The 18,443-nt window shown below is 40.6% G+C and overlaps 1 protein-coding gene across 2 annotated transcripts; it reads left to right on the top strand.

Annotated features, from left to right (window-relative positions):
* The first annotated feature begins 679 nt into the window (after positions 1–679).
* mcoln2 (mucolipin TRP cation channel 2) lies at positions 680–17,943 on the top strand. 2 transcript variants are annotated; one of them, XM_061684116.1, is made up of 15 exons: positions 680–821; positions 1,218–1,371; positions 3,970–4,143; positions 4,322–4,478; positions 5,708–5,786; positions 5,884–5,980; positions 6,733–6,832; positions 7,094–7,206; positions 7,309–7,458; positions 7,748–7,849; positions 8,559–8,681; positions 9,016–9,051; positions 10,742–10,948; positions 11,173–11,306; positions 15,108–17,943. In XM_061684116.1, the coding sequence occupies exons 1-15, from the start codon at positions 778–780 to the stop codon at positions 15,142–15,144; spliced, it is 1,707 nt and encodes a 568-aa protein (XP_061540100.1). In that variant the 5' UTR covers positions 680–777; the 3' UTR covers positions 15,145–17,943. The 2 variants fall into 2 exon arrangements, with proteins under 2 accessions (XP_061540100.1, XP_061540102.1); XM_061684118.1 differs by lacking the exon at positions 9,016–9,051.
* The last annotated feature ends 500 nt before the right edge of the window (positions 17,944–18,443 follow it).

The raw sequence follows: 18,443 nt of genomic DNA, 5'->3' as shown, positions 1-18,443 counted from the left end.
ATAATAATAACATAAAAAACAATTATTTTTCATATAGAAAATAGGTCTGAATCGGTCTTCTGAAAAGTATTTCCCCATGTGTTTAATGAATCGATATAATATACGAATTTTACTTTTTGAATTGAACCACTGAAATAAATGTTTTCTGCAAAATTGTCATTTGTTGAGATGCGCCTGTTGGTCTACCCAAATGCTCATGGTCAAAGCAATTAGCTTGATGATATCGTTTCTACTAAGTCCTGTAGCTCACTTTTTCTCTTCCTCTCGAAGGCTAAAAAGATTTGACTGAAAGGGTTTCTGGATTTGGAGAGACAACTTCAGAGCACAATTACTATTATTTAAAATATCTATGTGAAAAAAAAACAAGATATAAAAAAAAAGCCATTAAAAAACAGATATTTGATAAGTAAGTTGGTCATCGAGCGTGAAGGACAAGAGAAAGAAAAAGGTATTTTGAGCGGGGCTGAAATGCTATTTGGTATTTTAAATAATGTTTAGGAATGACTTTTACAGCAGCTACAGTTACATGTAGTCAGAGGACAACAACAATGTATGTTTCTGTATTTTGTGCATGAACTTGTATTCGAAATGTCGTGTGGGGCAGTAAAATGAGCTCACAGCGCCTCCCAGTGGTCGCCACAGGCGACGGTTTAGCACAGGCCCCAAAATGGCTTGTTGATTGGCTAGCTGTCAGTTACCGTCTACGCGCTCCCGTGGAGACCGCAGCTGGTGGCTGCCGACACGGTAATGGCCACGCGTGGCGACTGACTGGCCAACATGGAGCTATTGGCTCGCTATCTCGACAGGAGCAATTCAGTGAGGTGAGGTTTTTTTTTTTTTTTTGAGATGCTTTCTTTCTTGGAGTGACCATATTTTCGTTGAAATAAAAGTGTCACTGTCAGTCATGTTTGAATATTAAATAGCCTAGTGTGTTTAAGAGCAAAGACCATTCAACGCTAAAAGACAGTTCTAATCAACCTAATGACAACGACAGCGCACGTTGGAAATTGCTTCTAAATGTTTCGTGACATTAAAATAAACGTTGACGGTAAATATTGAACTTCCTGAAGCAACTTTGGACTGTAGGTGTAGCCATGAAAGCAACCAGTGTTTTGTTCCCAGTTCAGTGCGCTTCCTCCTTGAAAAATACACATAATCCTCAACTAAATTAGTATAAAATGTTGATACCATTTAAAAAAATATATTTTGTTCCCCAGTTCAACCACAACTCAAGACTTAATCAAGGAGGAGAACCTGAGGGATGACCTGAGGTTCTATTTTATGAGCCCATGTGAGAAGTACAGGGCCCGAAGGCACATGCCCTGGAAACTGGGGGTGCAGATCCTCAAGATAGTCATGATCACCACACAAGTATGTACCTCACCGCTTTTGTTTTTTTAGAATCTGTCACTTAGTTAATTTGCAGTTGAATCAACATTAATGACAAGTAGAAGCTTCGTTTTAAGGTCCAATGTGGTATGTGTTTAAGTACTGTGTGATGATATAAGTGAGCCATACCTACTTGCACATTTAAACTTTGATCTCCTTTGCTGACGGTGGTTAACTTATTGCAACATTAAGAGGAAATGGAGAGAACCCGTTTCGTTTGGTGGAAACGAAACCAAACATCCTTTGCAGAACTGCAGTTGTTTGTTCAATGTGTTAGTTGGGAAGGAAAATAAGTTCATATAGTGAAACCTCGGAGGGCAGCCAGTATTGCTGCCAGGCACTGGCAATTCTAGGTACTTGAAGCGACCACTCAACACATCAATCTTACTGTTCCACAATGACGGCTATGCAGTTGGAACCAGATGTTTACATTGTATACTAAAAACTATACACTGTATAAAACAACATGTTTTTTCCCCCTCACTGTATGACAAGAAAATAGGTTAAACCTTTCCTGTTTTATGTCAATTAGGATTATCAAAACTATTTGTATTTGGTTCATGCCAGAATATATATTTTTTTAGGTAATTTTTTTTCATTAATTTATAGTCAGAAGTTTATACAGTAAGATTACTATGCCTTTAAGCAATTTGGGAAAGACATGATGACATTTCTTTGGAAGCTTCTAAATAGATTTATTGACATTTGAGTTAATTAGAGACACTTGTGGATGTATTTGACCAAGGCACACGTGAAACACACTGCTTCTTTGTGTAACATTATGGGAAAGTCAAAAGAAATCAGCCACGATATAGGGAAGAAAATTGTGGACTTGCACAAGTCTGGTTCATCCTTGGGTGCAATTTCCAGATGCCTGAAGGTGCCATGTTCATCAGTTCAAACAATTATACACAAGTATAAACACCAAGGCAATGTCCAGCCATCATACCGCTCTGGAAGGAGACAGGTTCTGTCTCTCAGAGATGAATGTGCTTTAGTCTGAAATGTACATATCAGCCCAAGAACAAAAGCAGAAGACCTTGTGAAGATGCTGGCTGAAGCTGGTAAGAGTGTGTCATTATCCACAGTGAAACTAGTACTGCATAGACATTGGTCAAAAGGCCACTCCATCCGTCCATCCATTTTCTACTGCTTATCCGAGGTCTGGTCGCGGTAGCTTTAGCAGAGATGCCCAGACTTCCCTCTCCCTAGCCACTTCATCCAGCTCTTCCGGGGTGATCCCGAGGGGTTCCCAGGCCAGCCGAAAGACGTAGTCTTTCCAGCGTGTCCTAGGTTGTCCCCGGGGTCTTCTCCCGAAAGGCCACTCTGCGATGAAAAAGCCATTACCAACAGAAGCCACATTACAGTTTGCAAATGCACACAGCGACAAAGACCTTAATTTTTCAAGACATGTCTTGTGGTCTGACGAAACTAAAATGGAAATGTTTGACCATAATGAGCATTCTAACGTTTGGAGCAGTGGTTCTTAACCTGGTTCGATCAAACCCCAGGGGCTCGGTGAGTCAGCCTCAGGGGTTCACCAGAGGTCTAGACAAACACTCTGTGTCTGTGTGTGCGTGTGTCCCCTTTCCGGTCACCCCATTCGTATGATTTGTAACAACTCTTCAGAACAGCAACACTCTTTAGCCTTTAGGCATTACCAAAGTCTTTGAGATACTCCTACTGTTTGCTGCAACCTATCTTTGCGAGCACTCCTTTTTGAGGATGGTAGACACAAAAATTAGAAAAGGAACTGATTTTGTTGCAAAAATTATGAGAGTAGAATTTGCCAAGGTGAAGCTGAGCATTCCTGAACTTATATCTGTAAAGCAACAACACAAGTTAGGTTGATTTGTTGTAAACAACCATTAAGTTAAGTTTTTGTTTTGTTTTTTGTTTTTTTGAGTGAAATGTATGATTTGTTGATTTTGTTCTCTGAACACAGTCATTTTGTATGCAAGCAATGCTTGGTTCATTTTGTGCACTGATAAAATATGTACCTATATTTTGAATTAGAACAAAATATTTTAATTTTCCAATTATGAAGGTTTTGGTGAAGGCACGTATGAAACCTGTGGAGTTCAGTACCTATAACAAGGTTAAGAACCATGGGGGGTGGGGTAAGCTTGCAACCCTGAGAACACCATCCAAACTTTGAAATACGGGGCTGTCAGGCTGGGAGTGTCATCTTGTGAGGTTGTTTTGCTCCAGGAGGATCTGGAACTGAACAAAGTAAATGGATGCCTGTGAAAATTCGCGTTCTTGCAGGTCATTTCATTCTCAGGGCAATAAAACAATTGCAACTGGACTGTTCTGGTTGTGTTAGAAGACGTTTCGACTCTCATCTGAGCAGGCTTCATCAGTTCATGCAATAAAGCTTAGTTAGGACTCACTAGTTTGATTTGGTGTGAAAAAACTCAACTATTTATGATCTTGGAATTAAAAGAGCAAACCCATTTAGCAAGAAAGATGAAGTGGAAGTTTTAGTTTTTGTAAATTGTTGCAGTGGGCCACAAACTTGGATGCTCGCTGGATGTGTGACATGTCAGTGATGATTAGAGGCATATTTGTTCCTTTCAGCTCGTCCTCTTTGGCCTCAACAACCAACTGGTTGTGTCCTACAAGGAGGAGAATGCCATGGCCCTGAAAAACTTGTTCCTGAAGGACTATGGCGGTGTGGACGAGGACGACTACAGCGTTGCGGTCTACTCACAGCAAGGTGTCTATGACAGCCTGTTTTATTTGCTGGACCAGGCAAGTTCAACCACACATCATTAGTAAAGCAATAATGTTAACGATTTCTTAATAAGAATGACATTTCAAGGTAGGATATTTTATATTCAAGTTCAGCCAATGAAGGGCCCGTACGCTGATGTTTGTGTGTGATTTGGCCTGGATCAGTGGATTCATGTGACGCTGCTGTTGTTTACAGTACAGCCAGCTGGGCCGGCTCGCTGTGGGTCCCATCACTTACGCTGAGGATGATGATGGTGGGTTGCTTCCGCTGGTCATCTGCAAAAATCTATATAGAAGAGGCAGTGTAGCACCTTCGGATGAGGCCTATGACATAGACGCCCAGTTGGAGACAGGTGAACATTGCTCTTGTTTGTTACTGTCTTGTCCTGTTTTGCATTGGTGTGTACAGTATGCCACAATTTGGTGTTTAAACAAACACAAAATATTGTAAACAATTGTGAATTCTCCAAAGTCAAATGCCCAACAAATATGCCTCAAAAATCGATCAAACCATGTGTGATGTGACCCAAACCTAAGCTCAGTGAGCGTAGAGTATTAACTACACGTATGTTTTGCTTTTTATGATACTACCACAGAAGACTAACATTGATGGCAAAGATATGATAACCATAGAATAAGATTAACTGACTACGACACAGGCAAGCATTTGGTTGCTCAGGACTATTTGCAATGTCATTAAAATGTTACCTGCAGCGGTCAACGTAAACAGACTTTTTTTTTAATTACTAATTTTTGCAGTAACAATATGAATTTGTTAGGGAAATAATGTAAGAAGATTGACGAATCTCATTTGTGATCAGTGGCCTACATTTGTGGGAGTGGTTTGTAGTCTTGTTGCCATCTAATGAAAATACTGATTCTGGAATGAATTTCAAGCTTTCTGTTGCAGCTGTTACAGACACATTTTACCAAACAGATGCTAACTTAAAAACTGTACATTATATCAATTTATACATAGTATACACATTTTACTCTACACAACACACAATTTCAGCAAAATGTAAAAAAATCCACTAGGTGATATTGCTTTGAAAACATCCTCCTGTTCCCTCACCATTACACGTGTGTTCAGAGGGAGAGTAGTTTCACTTTGTTGTTTTTTTTAAGTTTTTATTCTTTTTGTACTTCTCTTTGGTATTTGATGTATGGCAGTTAAGAATGTTAGTGTTGCTTCAGAAAAGTTTAAAATACATGTCATAGGTGTTGAATTTCAATGTAGTTGTGAAATGTTGAGTTTCAATGTAGTTTTGTCATCTAATGTAATGTCCTTAAATTCATCCCCAAAGTGAATATTTTTTCAGCCTATTTTGTTTTAACTTTCAAAGAGAGCTAGATTTGGGTAGCCAGAGAGTACAGGTTGTTATTAGGTGCAATCCATTATGATGACAAACGGATACACAACATAACCTGTTTGATGATCCAAACATGAGCTCGATGAGCCACGAGCAACAAAATGTATCGTGCCGAAATCATTGTACACCATGAAATAACTACTAGTTAGTTCTCTGTATTAAATGGTGGATCTTGCTTTCGTATTTTAATCACCCCACCCTCCCCACAGTTTGTTTGTCACTTGATCCAAAGACTGCCCATCAATGGAAAACCAATAATGCATCCTTTTATGACCTGGACTTTTACAGGTATTCCACCACAACACTTTATGCGGCACAATGCACACATTTGCACAGTATTGTACCTACTGTAGCTATATGAAAGTAATCTTAACTTAATTTCCAGGTTGGTGGACATGAAAATAACCTTCAATTTAAAGGGGATCAACTTGCAAACAGTGCGATCGCGGGAGTTACCTGACTGTTACTCATTTTCTGTCATGGTATGTCTGACTTAATCTCTGTCATGAGTTCACAAAGCAGAGAAATGTGAATACAGTGGAAGCTGAACATTGTAACATTGAAACCATGAAGAATATATCGCAGAGGTAACACACAAAAAAAACCTGAGTTGTTAAGATAAAGCAATTTTGGTGAATTTGATCAAGGTGCAGGCAGACAGATACGTGAGCTCCATGGACGTGTGGTGGGTCAGATGTATTTCATTCATAAATAAGTGAGCAGTGTGCAAAGAACCCTCTGAATCATTGTAAAAATCAATTCGTAATTTAATGCGTTATTATTATCATCATCATTGTATCCGTATATTTTAAAAATCATCCCACTGGACGCAGCACTGTTCAGTATTGATAAGAAACTCTCCTCTAGTAGTACAGAATTTGTTTTAATAGGCTTCATCTTTCCCATGATTCCAAACAGGATAAGATGTATAAAATGGATGGATGGTAGTTTACAATGATTAACTTTTTTTACAGTTGCATGACAGTTAAGATGTTCTTGATGTTAAAATGTAACATAAAATATGACCTACAAAGGTTTTAGGAGCGAGTGTTACCCTGGAGCAGATTGTTTCAATTTCCATTATTGCATTTTGAAAATAGTTTATTCCAAATCTGAACAAATCAGCTTGACATTTTAAGGTAACACCGTATGGTTGAACACTCGACAGGAGAAACCACAATGTCCAAGATTACAATATGTCGTTTAATTGTTTTTTTTTTTTTGTGGTCCCCAGATCACATTTGACAACCAGTGTCACAGTGGAAAGGTGAAACTCTTTCTGGACATCGACGCACAGAGCAGCGCGTGTCGAGGCTGGAAGATATCTGGAACAGGTAGAATTAAATGATGCTGCTAGGTGTTTTGTTATTGCTGAGATGTACAGTACATGTATATACATTAAATTACAAAAGATGTGAAGTTCAATAGCAAATGAACATTACAAATATTGCAGTGCTTTTGCTGCAGAAATACCAATGAACTCTTGCAGAGCTCAAAGGTGCTTTTTGTGCCCACGGAAGCGGTTTCCTTCATGGTTATCAGTAACGAAAGTTATGTGAGAGATTGTTCTCTTGTGCGCTATCTCTGACTTTCAGCCCAGAAGAGCACACACTATCTTCTGGTGTTCGACGGCTTTGTAATTGTGGTTTGCCTCACGTCGGCCGTGCTGTGCACCCGCTCCATAGTGCTGGCTGTCAGATTACTGCAGGTCAGCCTGTTTATTGGCATACCTACAAGTGCAATGTAGCATTATTCAAGTAAACTTGCACAATGCATGCATATATTGTTTGTGTTCCGGTGTGCTTTTCAGAGATTCTCCAGGTTTCTCCATGAAAACTACAACCGGAAAGTGTGTGAGGGTGACCAGGGAGAGTTCCTAAATGGCTGGTATGTGCTGGTCATTGTCAGCGACCTGTTGACAATTATTGGATCAATATTGAAGATGGAAATTCAAGCAAAGGTAAACTATTTTGCTTTCAGAGGATACATAAGTTTTCACATTTGTCATTGGTATTAAAAAAATAAAGGAGTGATACACATGGCTTTGGAATCCAAATGACTCTGTGTTGACCAGAGTCTGAGTTCTGTTGTCCTGTTTCAATGTTTAATAGATACTGCACTGACAATAAATACTCTTACATATACGTTGTACACGAGCAATAAGAATATTTTATTGTCCCCGGTGTCGTGTATATGTCCTTCAAAATCATTGGACAGACTTACCCCACTTCCCCTTTCTTTGCCCACAGAGTCTGACCAGCTATGATGTCTGCAGTATATTTCTGGGTACTGCAACATTATTGGTGTGGGTCGGCGTGATCCGCTATCTGGGCTACTTCCAAAAATACAATGTAAGTCTTTTGTCTGCCCTTTTGTTCAGATGGACTCAGTAAAGGTACTTTTTTTTGAGTCTGCAATTTTTTTGATGTGGAGGGACGTATTGTATACCACGAGGTGTCAGAAAAGCTCCACTACTGGTGTCACAAAAGATAGATTTCCAAAGAAACTGTGAGTTTTCTCCTTTTAATATGGGCCCGGAGATGAACCCGCACATCCACAAAGAGATCCTGCTCTGTTGGCTTCGTTCAGTGCCTGAGAAGAGGTGAGAGTTGTGGCACGACAACTTGTGGCTGCTTCCTCATGGCAACACGCCTCCTCAGAATGCCCTGAGCGTCCGACAGGCCCTGGCAGAGAAGAATAGCGCCGTGTTGGAGAAAACGCGCCTAATTTACCCAACTTGGCTTCCTCTATCCCCAGCTCAATGAGATCATTAAGGGGACTCGTTTTGAAGATGTGGATGACATCAAGATGGTTGTGACAATGGCGTTGTGGAGGATCCCAGAAGAATCCTTCCAGAAGTGCATAAAGGCGTGGCAGAGATGGCTGGGAAAAGTGCCTTAGCCTCCGGAGGCGTTACGTCGAAAGGGAAAATTTGTAGTTTGGATTTGAAATGTATCTTGTTTGACCCGGTCCTGGAATTTTACTGACACACCTTGTATCTCTGTGGCACTTTGACTTTTTTCCCCCCTAGTTATAAATATGTTTTATCGCTGTGTGTAGGTGCTGATTTTGACCATGAAGGCAGCCTTTCCAAAGGTGTTGCGTTTCTGCTGCTGTGCTGGCATGATCTACCTTGGCTACACCTTCTGTGGGTGGATCGTGCTGGGGCCATACCACGAGAAGGTAACTAGTTTTAATGAGCATCATGAGTGAGGAGTACCCTGCAACCTCCTGAGTCAAACAAAATGAAAACAACTTTGGAAGTAAACCAGCATTACAAACTGTCAGAAATTATACTGTTTGTGATTTTATAGAATGTTGCAGTTTTGACACTAGATGTCAGTATTTACTTGTGTACCTTTCCTTAGTTGTCCAACTACAGACTTGAGCAGTCAAACTGACATTTAAGGTTGTTTCTCAAACATTTTCTGCCAGCCTGAAGCACATGGGTGACATAACTATATTTGTATCTCAAATGAGAAGAGAAGCAGACTCAATGATTATGATTCTGTTTCAGATGCCTCTACATCATGACCACAAAAGTCCATGTACGGTAATTGATTAAATGAACTGCATCAGCGCCTTGAAATGTAACCAAACCCAGTAGTGGTCCTTTTCATAAATGAGTTTCTGTTCATGTTCCAAGCTGCAGTCCATTCAGCTCCACATTGTGCAGGCTGGTGAAGTCGACCACAAAATACTGTGTGCGTCTTTCCAGAAACCTTGGTGTATTTACTGAAGGAATAAAAAGATGATGTAGCAGGACTTGGTTTCTCACACATCCTCACGTTCAGTGTGCTAGATCGATCCTGTTGTACTAGGATGGTGTTTTTAGGTGCTATCACACTCAGGAGGAGCATGCCTTCTTTCAGCTTTTTTATTTATTTTTTGTTTTTATTAAACAGAACTAGCTGAATCAGAATACAATCTGGCATTTGCCTTTCACACAGAACCCTGTGAAGTGGGATATTGCCACAACTTTGTGGGGTTCGACACAGCGACGTGGCGCCCCCCAAACAGATAATCAAATGTGCGATGTCAGCGTGTGGTGTGAAGAATGGAATACAGTGGACCCCTGCTATTATCAAATATATATAAAAAAATGCTGTGGGGGTAAATCAGCGCAACTGCAACAGAAGTGTAAAAATTTACACCCTGGTCTTTTACAGACTATATTAAATAGGCCTTTTATCAACCCTGTCTTGGTTGGAACACCCCCAACCCATTTTTTTTTTTTTTTTTTTTTTTTTTTTTTGCATCTGCTTTATTGTGCCTTTTTCTTCGTGGTGCTATGTTAAACAAAGCATTAAGAGGTCAATGGTTGTTTAAATTAGCAAAGAAAATATATTTATATAGTGCATTTCATACACATGGTAACTCAAAGTGCTTTACATAATTAAAAGCATTTAAAAACAAGGAAATAAAACAGCTTATAAACATTTAAAACAGAGGGGTAAAAATAAAAGTACAATTACAGTGCAAGAAATATTTAAGTGGAAATGCTCTAAAAACCTGGACTTAAAAACATTCACACTTGGGGCTGATGTTTATATCCCATTAGCATTTCTTTCATGTATTCAGGACCTAAACCATATAGTGATTTATAGACCAGTAGCAGAACTTTAAAATCTATTCTAAAGCTGACTGGAAGCCAGTGTAAAGACTTGAGAATTGGAGTAATATGCTCTGACCTCTTTCTTCTGGTCAGAACCCGAGCTGCAACATTCTGAATGAGCTGCAGCAGTTTAATGTTCATTTTGGGGAGTCTAATCAGAAGACCATTGCAATAGTCAAGTCTACTTGAGAGAAAAACATGGATGAGCATGTCTTGGTCTGCTTGACACATGCAAACCTTCACTCTGGATATGTTCTTCAGATGGTATAAATCAGTTTTATTAATTGATTTGATATGACTGTTGAAAGTCAGGTCGGAACCTATCAGAACACCAAGGTTTCGGACTTGGTCTTTGGTTTTCAAAGAGAGTGACTCCAAGTATTTATTAACAGCAATCCTTTTTATTGCCAAAAACAATGGTCTCAGTTTTGTTAGGGTTTAATTGAAGAACATTTTGGCTCATCCAGTTATCTGTTTTAGACAGTGACACAACACCTCAATTGAACTGTAGTCATTTGGAGACACTGCTAAAGGCAACTGTGTCACATTAGACTGGGAGATCAGTTGACAGTCTTCTTAATTGTTTTTACTTATTGCGATAAATGTTTGCCCCTTCCATTTCTCCCAGTTTGAAGGCCTGAGCCTCGTGGCGGAGTGTCTGTTTTCCTTGTTGAACGGCGACGACATGTTCACCACCTTTGCCCAGCTGAAGGACAAAAACACGCTAGTTTGGCTCTTCAGTCGGGCCTACCTCTACTCCTTCATTTCACTCTTCATCTACATGGTGCTGTCGCTCTTCATTGCCCTCATCACCGACGCCTATGAGACCATCAAGGTACTTCCTTATGAGCCGCATAAAAGAACTTGTGCTTTGTGAGGTAAAATATTAACAGAAAATCAATAAAATCACTTCCTTTGTGTGTATATGCATGTCACTTTGCTTGGAATTCATTTTGTTTCCCCCCTATATTGATGTATTCCTAATGGGCTTTATTATAAAAGTTATGAAAAGCATGCTATTTTTTTGACTGTTGCGTTTTGGCCTGGTTTTACTCACAGAATTACCAGAGGGATGGATTCCCGCTGACAGACCTGCAAAAGTTCCTCAGAGATCAGAAAGATTTTGTATCCTCAGAGGAGAGCAGACAGACAGACCTGTACACCCGGTATTCGGTGTTCTGCTGCTGTGAAAAGTATGTTACATGCATCTTTGTATCAACACACACACACGGCAAAACTACGGTGAACAACTGGTTAGGCTACCCTTACTTTTTCTTTACAGTTTGAATGCTCACTGACAAAGCGAGCAATGTCAAAGTGAGCTGTTAATATTTATCTGAATATAGATCAGGTCAGTGTACTTTGCGGCCATTCATTTTTCCTTCTGATGTAGGAATACAAAAAACTGGAAACTAACCTATTTTGATTTTTTTGTTTGATCTATGGAAACAAAAAAACGGGAAATAAGTCGTCTCCCGTTTCTTGTTTGAGAACTGGAAATTGAAAAACGGTAAACGAGCCTTTATCTGGTTTTCTATTGTTTATTTAACACAAATAGGGTAATAAAATACGACCGTAATTTCCCTCAAGCTTGTTTGTGCGGCTTTGCCTTGACCGAAAGACTTGACCCCCCCCCCAACAGCATTTCACTTGAGCTAAAAAAAAAAAAAAAAAACAACAACCTGTATCCCACTTTCGCACCCCATCCTACAGTTTACTGTAGATAGGCTCGGGAGTCCACCGAGAGCCTGTCTCACCTCTTCCCGAAAAGCTGCACAACACTCGTCCTGTCTCAGCTTCCACCACATGGTTCTCTTCTCTGCCTTTTTCTTCCTAATCTTTCTCCCCACCACCAGAGTCATTTTACACACCACCATCCTATGCTGTCGAGCCACACTCTCCCCTACCACTACCTTACAGTTGGTAGCCTCCTTCAGATTACATCGTCTGCACAAGATGTAATCGACCTGCGTGCTTCTACCTCCGCTCTTGTAGGTCACCCTATGTTCGTGCCTCTTCTGGAAAAAAGTGTTCACTACAGCCATTTGCATCCTTGTTGCAAAGTCTACCACCATCTGTCCCTCCAAGTTCCTTTCCTGGATGCCGTACTTACCCATCACTTCTTCATCACCCCTATTACCTTCGACAACATGTCCATTACAATCTGCACCAATTACGACTCTCTCTCTGTCTGGGATGCTCAGAACTACTTCGTCTAGCTCCTTCCAGAATTTCTCTTTCACCTCTGGGTCACATCCTACCTGTGGGGCATAGCCGCTAATCACATAACACCCTCAATTTCAAGTTTCAGCCTCATCACTCGATCTGATACTCTTTTCACCTCCAAGACTCCATTTCTCTTCCCAGCTACACCATGGTAAATTAATTTAAGCCCTGCTCCTAAACTTCTAGCCTTACTGCCTTTCCACCTGGTCTCCTGGAGACACACTATATCAACCTTTCTCGTAATAATCATGTCAACCAACTCCCGAGATTTTCCTGTCATAGTCCCCACATTCAGTTCTAGGCTCTGTGCTTTCCTCTTTCTGCCGAAGAACCCGCTTTCCACCTCTTCTTTGACTTCGACCCACAGTAGCTGGATTTCCAACGGCGCCGGTGGCAGGCGTTGCTAACCCGGGCCACGCCCGATCCGGTATGGAATTCTTCGGATGAATACTCATATTTGTTTGTCAAAGTTTTAAGCCGGATGCCCTTCCTGACGGAACCCTCTGCATTTATCCGGGCTTGGGACCGGCCTACAGTTTGCACTGACTTGTGCCCCCATAGGGCTGCATTCCCCCCCCCACTGAAATAAAGATACCAAAATAACTTGTCACATGTTGAACACTGACGTGTGTTCTGTGTGTACGCCTCAGCTAAAGAATCATTCACTATTAACAAGCAAAAATTGCTGAACATCCAGTTGAATTAACTATTACACAAACTCTACACTCACTATCTTCAATAATGACATATGTAGAGCCAAAAATCACCCATAAATGTGAAATAAGAATACATTTTAAATAACACATTCAACAAACTACTGGTACCATAAACACATTAATAATCAAATGTCTTTTTTACTGTAATAATTCAAATTTGCACGTCGCGATGAATTATGGAAACCGCATGGCTTTTCCGTTATCATGCTAGCATACTAGACCAAATGGAACAATTTTTTTGTCGCCCAACCTTGCTGCTTTCCGTTGTTCACGTAAGGGGAATGCTTGTTGCATGCTATTCTACTCAGTGACAGCTACGTATGATCGACAGCTAACGGGGGTAAATACGATGCCGAGCCGCGAAGGCGAACGCGCGCCTCGCGTCCTTTGTCAGCGCAGCTAAGTCACTAATCATCGCCTCCATGACAGCGAATAAATTTCACTTTATTAGTAGTATCAGTATCGTAATAATGGACAGGCGGAGGATCAGAAAGACAGACGGGAACACCACGCTAATCGCTAAGCTATCACATGAAGTCTCAAAACGCCAAAATTAAGTGATTGGTTGGTCCAGTCCACTTGTCACATTGGTTTGGTTGCAACCGCGTTATAGCTGAGATTAGCCAACTTTGATGAGGAAAAGAAGAATTGTAATTTCAGTGCATCACTATTCATTCAGCTACTGGTTTGGTCCGTAACACGTCAGAAAATAGACAAAAGTGTGAATTGTTTTCCAAAGTAAAAGAAGTTTGCAAATGTTATTTTGATGAAACAAGGATGATCACTCTGCTTTATTATAATATTATTCCCGTATGATTTACTGCTTTGTTATAAGAAATATAATGATTTACTGTTGAGTGGAGGCTGGGATTCTGAGGATTTGGACAATTTTTAGTTAAAAACTGTCTCTGAACGAATTGATTAGTTGTTGATTTATCATTGCACTGCTAGTAGATGGTATTGCTTATTCTTTGTTGCTACAGCAAGACAATTTGCTCATTCCTTTTCAATGAGCCAATCCCTATTATCAGAGAGTGGAGCGGGGTTCCCTCCACTGTGAGGTTTGGCGTGGCCTCCTCTGCTCTGACAACATTGAAATTAGTTGCTTGACACGCCCAGCAATGGCTGATTAGAGGGTGTACACTGGGAATGTCCACCACCCCAGAGTCATAGCCGTGGCTCTGTGCCTCTGAGATAAACACACTCTAATCAGCAGCCGGTTACAACGGCAACATTTGAGCCAGGAAAAGGAAAGCTCAGTGGTTAGCTGGGCAGAGGCTTTGAATTGGCATTGCAGTTTGGATGTATGTTTGCAGTGTTCTACACATGCTGTCCTCAATCATTACTTCAACCACTCTGTCATTCTTTTGGAATAAGATCACATTTCCTAACATGTCTGAAGCAGCTGCAGTTTACCATGCTTGTGAAATGTTATAAGACAACAGAGTTGTTGAAACGTCAACCTCGTGCCAGCAAAACTGAGGATGTTTTGTTGCTTTGCCTGTTTTTTAAAAACATAGGTCAGATGAAGAGAAGTATGAAATAATCAACAGCCCTCGATGGGGATAAAATGCATAGAAAGCTACATTTGAACGAATAAAGAGTATCTCCATCACATGTTCAGCAAATAGGCCACGAGTCATGTCTCTATTTTCGCCAAGTAAAAGCATAAGAATCTGTTTTAGTCAGTCATGAGGCTAATTCTGACATTATGTAAAACACACAAAGCATCAACTGTATGACCGAAGCATATTTTAATTGTATACAACCTAAAATTGAAATACAGATAAGACAAAAAGCCAGCGAGAACATGCTAACTCCATAAAAGAAGACCAAAGCAGTGATTCAAACTTCCGAAATGTGAGGCAGACATGTTAACCACTCGTTCACCGTGCTGTCAGATTAACTCAAATATATATATTTTTTTTTTTTCAGACAGTTTTATATACAGAAAGTGCAAATAGTTATTCAGATACCAGCAGTGCGTTTGGACAAAGTGATTCCAACATTAGACTATTTAACAAATTTCTTTCTTTACTCTAATCCTAACAGAGTCTCTGAAAGCGATGACATCGCACTCATCGGCTGACAAATGTTGCCCCTCCTGATTGAAGCAATCTGGGAAGGGAGCGATGAAAATAGGACTTCACACGTCTGACGCAAACTTGCGAAGATTCCTCATTCAGAGTCCATGCTTGTGTACCGCTCTCATCCCAGAAGGTACACTTCGTGTACTGCAACAGAAAGACATTATGTGAACATGAGACTAAAAAAAATTTATACAGTATGTCTTGAAGCAAGATGTAAAGGTTTTTTTTTTTAATTATTGTTTGTTGGCGTGTAGGGTGACAGTGTCAGTATGGGGTGGGAGTGTTGGAGGGGTTGTATAAATATGTATGAATGTTCCCACACATGAAGGTGCTTAATAGTATTCTACAGTCAAATGTGATTAGCCATTCTTAGTGCAGACATGAGATGTTGCAAAGTAAAGAAAAAGCTACCTGTTATGTCTTTGTGAATATTTTGCTAATTCCACCTTTTTTGGTTAATGCATGAAAAGCCCTACTTTAACATAGCATTTGCTTGATGAGTAAAAATATCTTCAGGGCTCCACAATTAAATCCCATAATCAATACATTTTTTTAAAAAAAACATTCTGATCAACAATGGGCAATACTGTTTGTAAGCCCAACTCTGCTTCCAGGTTGAAACCGAAATGAAAAACCAGCAAATGATGGAGAGAAGCATCCTGTTAAATCATTGGGTCACGTACTGCTGAATGAATGGCTTAAGCCCAAAACAATGCGATCAGACAAGCAAAGAGCAGTAGAAGCATTTCTTCAATCTCTGTTGCAATGACTAAAGCCGATGCTTCAAACATAAATCTGTCTTTGTTCATATACCAAGTTTTCAGCTATGCGTACCTTGAAGTACCATTATCATAAGAATTGTATGCAGCATAGGTCGGCCTTTCATGGCTGGAAAGTGAGGTGCAAGGATCACATGGGAACAGGTGACAGAGTCGTTCAGAGTATGTGACCGCAAAATAAATTAAAAGGAGTCTGTTCTTTGCTCCAAAAGAGTGTGTGAATTCCTCACCTTGTTTACTAAACGAGTGAGTGAAAAGCCCCTGCATGCATGTTTACCTTAAAGTTGACCTGGAAGGTCATTAACACGGACAGATGAAAAGGTTTGAGTTCCCTCGCAAAGATTTTGATCTTTTTTTGGCGAGGGAAAAGTTATTCTCCCATGTCAGCTTACGGGCTCCATACCGCAAGTCTTCTGAAAATAAATTCATAATACAATTAATAAAGAGGAAAAAAATCCTGGTAATATTTCAGAAATGAAGGAAAATGCTTTTAGGGGATATTACTTGGCCCACGAACAGTTCCCTTAGGGGTGGCAGCTGCAATGGCAAATATCTGATTGGATGATTACTTACTATCACTGTTTTTGTACTTACTACTTGATCATATTTCCTTTTTTTTGCACACTAATGAGGAAGAGGACTCCCAGACAAAAGTCTACCACAGATATAGTCTATAACATTGCTAAATTTGACAATTTAGCACAGGACTCCACGAGGGACACGGTCGAACGCCTTCTCCAAGTCCACAAAACACATGAAGACTGGTTGGGCGAACTCCCATGCACCATCGAGGACCCTGCCGTGGGTGAAGAGCTGTTCCACGCCCAGGACGAAAACCACACTAATCCTCCTGAATCTGAGATTCGACTTCCCAACGGACCCTCCTCTCCAGCACCCCTGAATAGACCTTACCAGGGAGGCTGAGGAGTGTGATCCCCCTGTAGTTGGAACACACCCTGCGGTCCCCCTTCTTAAAAAGGGGGACCACCACCCAAGTCTCCCAATCCAGAGGCACTGTCCTCGATGTCCACACGATGTTGCAGAGGCGTGTCAACCAGGACAGCCCCACAATATCCAGAGCCTTGAGGAACTCCGGCGAATCTCATCCAACCCGGGGGCCTTAATCACCTCAGTGACCTCAACCCCAGAGATAGGAGAGCCCGCCCCAGTTACCAGTGAGGGATCACCTAGGACCTGTTTGCCATGGGTGACCCTACCAGGGGCGTGAAGCCCCAGACAACTTAGCTCCTAGGATCATTGGGACACACAAACCCCTCCACCACGATAAGGTGACGGCTCAAGGAGAGGGAACAAAGATATTAGTAATTTATAATAATTAATTCCTGACAGATGAAATTGGATTATTTCCCGCAGTAGCCCTGAAGATCTCTCCCAGCACAATAGGGTGCTACTTCAACCAAGTGGGGAATCACAGCTCCAAAGCACAATACAGACCACATGTACTTCCATTTAACAGGATGTGAAAGTAGTATCTGTGGTCACTAAACTAGTAGTTGTGTCACACTAGACTCCCCCACAAAGTGCTGCGTGCTTACTTCCAGTGTATTTACTGAAGGAATAAACAGAGGATGTAGTCACACTTGGCATCCCACACGTCCTCAGGCTCCGCGTTCTGGATCCATACAATTGTACTATACTCGGATGTTGTTTCTAGATACTATCACACAATGCAGAAAAATGCCCTTTTTATGAAGCCTGTGCTTTCGCTCCACACTAGTTTAATTGTTTGTTGTATTTTCATAATGATGACATTCTTTTTAGTGGGGGGTAATGATAATTGCTCATTATTGACCACTGTTGACTTTTTTTCAAATGAATTCCCCTACGGATGGATCGGTCTTCAATTAGTTTTTGTAATTTGATCAATGCTGCAATGTCAATTTCACTCTTTTGTTTCTTCTCCTCATCACTGAAATTCATGCTTTAAGTGTGGTTGTTAATTGTTTTTTTTCTTGTTGCAGGAAACATGCTTGAATAATTTAAAAATGTATGAAACTATATTTGTTTTGAGTGCACTTATTTTGAAGTAATGAGTTTTACTCTCAACAACAGGCTTTATCTTCTACTTTACAGTAAATGGCTCCTTTTACACAATGACTTTGAAGGTGAATTGAGGAAGACTTGGGGAAAATTTAATCAGACTTGTTCGGTAAGTCTAGGCATTGTTCATGTGATTATCAGTTTGCAAATGTGTCTTAAAACATAGATTGTGGTTTTTAGTTAATGTGCTTACACGTCACTGCTACAGGGAAACACTATACATTTGTATGAAATTGCCCTTTTCCGCTCATCTGATGAGCCAATTCCTATCATCACTGAGCAGCAGAGTGGAGTTCCCTCCACTCTGAGGTTTGGCGTGGGCTCCTCTGCTCTGACAACATTGAAATTAGTTTTGTGGACACACCCAGTGATGGCTGATTAGAGGCTACCCCCTTTTCCTCTTCGATAAACGTTTTCTAAATGTTTTGAGATATATCTGGCATGCTTGACCAAACTAC

The sequence above is a fragment of the Phycodurus eques genome, chromosome 8 (assembly GCF_024500275.1).
Source record: "Phycodurus eques isolate BA_2022a chromosome 8, UOR_Pequ_1.1, whole genome shotgun sequence".
In the NCBI taxonomy this organism is placed as follows: Eukaryota; Metazoa; Chordata; class Actinopteri; order Syngnathiformes; family Syngnathidae; genus Phycodurus; species Phycodurus eques.
The sequence above is the reverse complement of the archived record's forward strand: the minus strand, read 5'-3'. Positions and strand labels throughout refer to the sequence as shown.